General features: G+C 45.1%; 1 protein-coding gene across 1 annotated transcript; it reads left to right on the forward strand.

Annotated features, from left to right (window-relative positions):
• The first annotated feature begins 1,253 nt into the window (after positions 1-1,253).
• LOC131395343 (olfactory receptor 1052-like) lies at positions 1,254-5,829 on the forward strand. The gene is made up of 2 exons (XM_058527255.1): positions 1,254-1,316; positions 4,873-5,829. Exons 1-2 carry the CDS (start codon positions 1,254-1,256, stop codon positions 5,827-5,829), a joined length of 1,020 nt encoding a protein of 339 aa, XP_058383238.1.
• The last annotated feature ends 790 nt before the right edge of the window (positions 5,830-6,619 follow it).

A 6,619-nucleotide genomic window follows, 5' to 3' on the forward strand; every position in this document is an offset into this window, starting at 1 on the left:
CCTAGCGCTTCCTAGCCCTAGACCCACACTCTGTGGAATTCAGCGTCATCAACTTGTTTGAACAGTGTTAGGGCCCAGGACAGGCCCTCAATGTCCAGCAGAGATGGCCCCTTGGGTCATTTAGTCAGAATAGCTGGGTAAAACTGACCCCCAGGTTCCTACAAGCTCCCAAGGGGCAAGATGACTTTTCTTCATCCAGACTTCAGAATCCAGGTAGGAATCAGGAAGGTTCCTACCTGTTCCTGCTGAGTCTTTCTGCTGGTAAGAATAGAACCATAAGCTCCAACTCCTCAAGGAGAACCTAACCTCTCTCTGCCTCAAGACCAAAGCAAGTGACCAAAATCTACAGGAGATAATCTCTTCTTCCCTGAGGCCTGAACCTTCCAGGACCCCAAGAGAGAATACAGGGGTAGGTATGTTTCAAGGACCTCCCCAGAGCTCTGAGCCTCCAAAGCCACCTGGGATCAAGAGGGGATGGAGCCAGCTTTATAAACTCTAGCAGGACCTGGATGCATCCATAGCTTCAGTCCTGAGCACCAAATTCTGTTTACTTGAGCTGTGTGCCTTGTCATCAGGTCTGGATGTGTGGCCATCCCAGAAACTGCTCTAGGGAGGAGAACCTGAAAGACACAGGCTGGAGTGAAAGTGAGTCCTAGAATCACCCCAAGTGGCTGGGCTGAGAGGATCTTGAGTCCCCACTGTAGGTCTACAAGGCTGGGGAGCATCATCTACTAAGGTTGGTATTTGTCTATCGGAAATTCTACTGAGTTCTGCCAGAGCTGATTCAGAAAGCTGAGGTTGTCCTTCTCTTTTCTTTCTTCTCCCCCAAAATCTGCACCCTCACATCCCCTACTCTGTCAGCCTTTAAGCACTTCCTGAGATCCCACTGCATTTAGGGGTCCCAAGCAAACTCTTCCAGCACCCCATTCATTATGTGTTCATAATCTAACTTGTGGTGGGATGGAAGTTAATGCATACCAGGCGCCTGCCCTGTTTCCAGAAGTGTGTTAGGTACATTGACACACACTGTCTTTGAGTCCTCATATAAACTGAGAAAACTGAGGCTCAAAGAGGTTAAGTAACTCTACCAGGTTTCCTGACTCTGTCCAATGCACCTTTTGCCTAGTAAATGTTTACTGAGGAGATTAATTCCCATTTCCAGGCTGTTGCATTCCCCCATCTCTTCCACCTAGCCCCACCTTCCTCATTCTTCAAGCCCCAGCCTGTGCCTCCTCTTGCTGAAGCCTTCCCAGATGACTCCAGTGGGTTCCTACTGCCGAGCAGGCACCACCCAACTTCACTTTTGTTTCACGGGAGCAGGTTTGTCTCTCAACAAAATTTCAGATCCTAAATGGCCAAAGACATGTTTTGAACAGTAGCTATTTAAATACATTAAACAACTGTAATTGTTTAAGTACTTTTGAACAACTTCAATTGTTCAAATACTTTTGGATAACAGTAGCTGTTCAAATATGTGCTGTTCACTTGATACAAAACTTAGAGCAGACTCTGCTTTCAGAAGTTAAAATGTGATAAGGAAGCAAAACAATCCAATGGGGGGAAGAAAAACTTAGAAACATTGACAAAGCCTTGTTAAACAATTCTAAATATATCTGTGTGAGTAAAATTCAACTGCCAAATTACAAGAGCACACAAAAAGAGAATTCAGTTGGGTAAGGCAGGCTGACTGGAAGGGCTGAGGGATGGTTTTGCAGGATTTATGGAGGAAATCTGGAGGTCCTTCACAAACTGAGAGCCTCAGAGTACATCTGTAAGGCTGATGGTCATGGTCACCACAATCAAGAATTATTGATAAGCGTGCCTCGGAGGGAATAGAATGGCCATCTGGTAGTTGGGGTGGGAGTAGTAGAGGGTTAGGAGGGAATGCAGTCTGGACCATGGGAAGCTGATGAGAGAGGGGGAGTTGAGAGGAGGACAAGAAACCTCATTTACTGGAGAGCAGGATCCAGAGCTCAGCCTGGGTGGAGAACTTGGAGTCAGGGCAGGAAGTTGACTTTGCAGGTTAAACTTCAAGACTGAATCATGTGAATAGGATTCTGCCACACCACCAGGACCCTGACTTTTGGGGCTGTGTATTATGACCTTTACTGTAAACAGAAGGTTGGTCTGTGAAGGGCATGGGGTGTTCCAGTGAATTCTCCTACAGTCACATAACCACAAGCCCAGCTCTGGGATGAAGGAGAGGCAGCAGGGCAGAAGGCAGCATCCTGGAGCTGACTAGTTCTTCTAAGGCCACAGTCTTCAAACTAGGGTTATGTATTCCTGAAGGCGACATGAAGACTTTTCAGGGGGTTCATAGGCAAGACAATTTTAAAGGGACCCAATTTCCAGAACCTCAATGTCCGTATCTGCTCTTTCCTAAAACCAATGTCCTTGAAAATGCATCTGTGATGGAAGTACTATACTCCTTTCTCATCTCCCTCTTCACAATTGCCCTTCTCCCATTTTTGAAAAGAAATGCATGCTTGTAACCCATCCTGAATCTTAGCATAAGGCATTTCACCAGTATACAAAATTTCTAGGACACCACACACAGAGGTAATTTCATAAATAGGTAGGTGTTGAAAAAGTAAATGACTTTAATGACTGCCTATAAATTCTTTTTAAGTCAGATGGAAATCTTTCAACAAAATGGAGGGAGGATTTTTTCAAATTGACAGATGATGGAGTATCAAAAATAATTTTTGATAATACATCGTCACGTGATTCTTGGCATTAACCAAGAAGGAGTTTAATGAACTGAATGGCATTACCATAACAAAACTCCTTATACACCCATCTATTCATCTATGCTCACAAGGTTTCTCAGAACTTCCTACTTCATGTACAAAATGTTTGCCAGGGATCACTGCTATGAGTGGCCAAAGTACTTAAATAGATCCTTGTGAGCTGGGTAGACCCTCCAAAATTGTCTGTTACAATCAGATATAGAGCATCCTTTTTCTAGACAAATTCACATGGATTCTTTTTGTGTTGCCTGGGGCTACACTGGCACAAAGATCCATACCCACACAGGAAGTCTGGGGAAGATGCACTCACTCACTGTCAGATTGTCAGGACCAGCTGGGACCTCCAAGATCTTCCATACCAGACCTTGACTTTGCCAGTGAGGAGTCGGAGACCCAGAGAGAGGAGACTTGCCCAAGGGAACAGAGCTAATAGGCAACAGAGTCAGAACTAGAAAGCAGGTTTCCCTCCTGTCAGTCTAGTGCTCTTTCTGACATATCCTGTACCTGTTACGACAGGTGGGAACAAAAGAGAGGCTGTTCTATGTTCTTCTGCAATGTGACACCACATTTCCTCCTTGTCCTCTACATAAACTGTTTGGATGAAGATGTTGGTAAGGCTTTCCTAGGACTGATTTTCATGCTGTAGCCCAGACCCTCAAAGAGGAGGAAGATGAGGGGCAGAAGAGAGAGGGATGTGTGGGGAGGAAGGAAAGGACTCTGGGCATTTCCAGTCCTCCTATGGATGAACATCTTGGAAGGGTGTCAAGCAAGCACTAAAACACCATTTCCAAGCTGATGGTCTCCTGGTGACATTCAATTCAATAGATTCTCAGAGGATAAAATGGTTATCATACAGAGGAGAGAATGCCTTGAAGGATGCTTAAATACAAGACCGAATAAATACTGATACATGCTACGACATGGATGAGCCTTGAAAACATTAAGTGAAAGAAGCCAGACACCAAGGGCCATATATTATATGAATCCATTTATATAAAATGTCCAGAATAGGGAAATCCATAGAGACAGAAAGTAGATTAATGGTTACCAGGGGCGAGGGGAAGGGGAGAATAGGGAGTGACTACTAATGGGTGTGAGGTTTTCTTTTTTGGGTGATGAAACTGTTCTGCAATTAAATAGCGGGAATGGTTGCACAATCTTGAGAATACACTAACAACCACTGAATTGTACACTTTAAAATGGTGAATTTTATGGTATGAAAATTCAGTCTTTTTTTTTTTTTTGAGGAAGATCAGCCCTGAGCTAACATCCATGCCAATCCTCCTCTTTTTGCTGAGGTAGACTGGCCCTGAGCTAACTTCCATGCCGATCCTCCTCCACTCTATGTGGGATGCCACTACAGCATGGCCTGACAAGTGGTGCATCGGTGCGTGCCCGGGATCCAAACCCAGGCCTCCAGCAGTGCAGCGTGCACACTCAACCGATACACCACGGGGCCAGCCCCTCGATCTTGATTTTAAAAAAGACAGAAAGAGGGCCCAGCCCATGACGTAGTGGATAAGTTCGGCATGCTCTGCTTTGGGGGCCCGGGTTCAGGGGTTCGGATCCCAGGTGTGGATCTACACTAGTTGTCAGCCAGGCTGTGGAGGCGACCCACATGTAAAGTAGAGAAAGATTGGCACAGATGTTAGATCAGGGCTAACATTCCTCAGCAAAAAAAAAGACAGAAAGAAATAGTTATCAAATAGAGTCATTAGCATATTTATAAATACAATCACAAGAGATTGGGGCAGAGGCCTCACATTTATTAATCACCTACTGTGTCCCAGACATTCAGATATTTTACATTCATTTTTTCTTTTAGGTCACGCAGCAACCCTGAGAAGTAGGTATATTTTCTTCATTTCACAGATGAAGAAACTAAGGCTCGCAGATATAGCTTACACAAGGATACACAACTAGTTAGTACCATAGTCAGAACTAAGACTTGGGTCTGCCTGACCTCAAAGCCCATGTCCACCACTATGGCATGATACTTCCTGTTAGCTTCTTGTAAAAGAAGGCTTATACTTGCTTGGCATTCTCCCTCTCTGTGCCTTGCACAGTGGTGGGCATGCTCAAGTAACACTGTTTGAGTGACTATCAATTGTCTCCTCTGCAGATGACACCTGGAGAACTAGCCCTTGCCAGTGGCAACCACACCGCAGTTACGCAGTTCATCTTGCTGGGATTCTCCAATTATCCAGACCTCCAGGAGCTTCTTTTTGGAGCCTTCCTGCTCATCTATGCCATGACAGTGGTGGGCAATCTGGGAATGATGGTACTCATCTTCACAGACTCCCGTCTCCATAGCCCCATGTATTTCTTCCTCAGTGTCCTCTCTTTTATTGATATCTGTTACTCTTCTGTGGTCACACCCAAGCTGTTGATCAACTTTCTTGCCTCTGACAAGTCCATCTCTTTTGAGGGCTGTGTGGCCCAGCTAGCCTTCTTTGTGGTGCATGTGACAGCTGAGAGCTTTCTGCTGGCCTCCATGGCCTATGACCGCTTCATGGCCATCTGCCGACCCCTCCATTATGGTTCTGTCATGACCAAAGGGACCTGTTTCCAGCTGGTGGCTGTTTCCTATGCATTTGGTGGCGTTAACTCTGCTATCCAGACTGGGAATATCTTCACCCTGCCTTTCTGTGGGCCCAACCATGTCACACACTACTTCTGTGACATCCCACCCCTTCTCCACCTGGCTTGTGCTAACACAACGACAGCAGGAATGGTCCTCTGTATCTTCTCTGCTCTGGTTACCCTTCTGCCTGCTGCAGTCATCCTCACCTCCTACAGTTTGGTCTTGGTGGCCATTGGGAGGATGCTCTCGGCAGCCGGGAGGGAGAAGGCCCTCTCCACATGTGCCTCCCACTTCCTGGCCATTACCATTTTCTATGGCACTGTGGTTTTCACCTACGTCCAGCCTCATGGACCCACTGATGATACCAATGGCCAAGTAGTGTCTGTCTTCTACGCCATCATAATTCCCATGCTGAACCCCTTCATCTATAGCCTCCGCAACAAGAAGGTAAAGGATGCCCTGAGGAGGAAGCTCCAGGTCAACATCTTTTCCTGATGAGCCCCGCAAGGTTGTTTGTTGGAATGAAAAAAGCATAGCATCTTCCAAACCACATTATGAATTGACCTAACTGAGAGCAAACGAGGTGGAAGAAGTAGGGAAGAAACAGCAAATATCATACTTGGTAGAGAGCATTGCAGTTTTTAAAATATCTTCTTATCCATTATCATGTTGAATTTTTGTCACTATATTGTGAGACAGCCATTGTTATGACGATCTCATTTTACAAATGAAAGATACGTGACTCCGTAAAAATACATTAATTATCTAAAGTCACAGTTAGTGAGAGAGTGAGTATTCAGCATCAGGACTTCCACACCAAAACGGGGGATATTTCAATTATACCGTAGCCACAAGCTGAGTCTTTTATTGACAACTCATCGTAACTTCCAGGAAATATCAGACAAGGGGCAGCACAATCATTCCTGTTTTGCCACTGATTTAGTGAAGTGAGCATAGGCTTCAAGTGGCTCAGTTCTTTCTTCCTGTTCCAAAATGAAAAATGACCAGGCTAAAAGTGTCTCTATTTCTTATTGCTGCTGCATTTTCCTGAGTTGTCCCATTAAACAAAATCTCAGCATCAAGACAGACCTTTCTTCATACATCTGTTTTCTTCTAGTCAGGCGTATGTACGTCTCGTAATTCTCAAGGGTGCGTGTGTGTGCGTGCGTGTGTGTGTATGCGTGTGTGTGATATTTGGGCACTTACAGCATTATATAAGGTACTGTGCTTAAGGAGACTGATTCCAAAAAATTTATATTTGGCCTGAGCGTCTTTAAATATACAT

The sequence above is a fragment of the Diceros bicornis genome, chromosome 31, assembly GCF_020826845.1.
Source record: "Diceros bicornis minor isolate mBicDic1 chromosome 31, mDicBic1.mat.cur, whole genome shotgun sequence".
Lineage (NCBI taxonomy): Eukaryota > Metazoa > Chordata > Mammalia > Perissodactyla > Rhinocerotidae > Diceros > Diceros bicornis.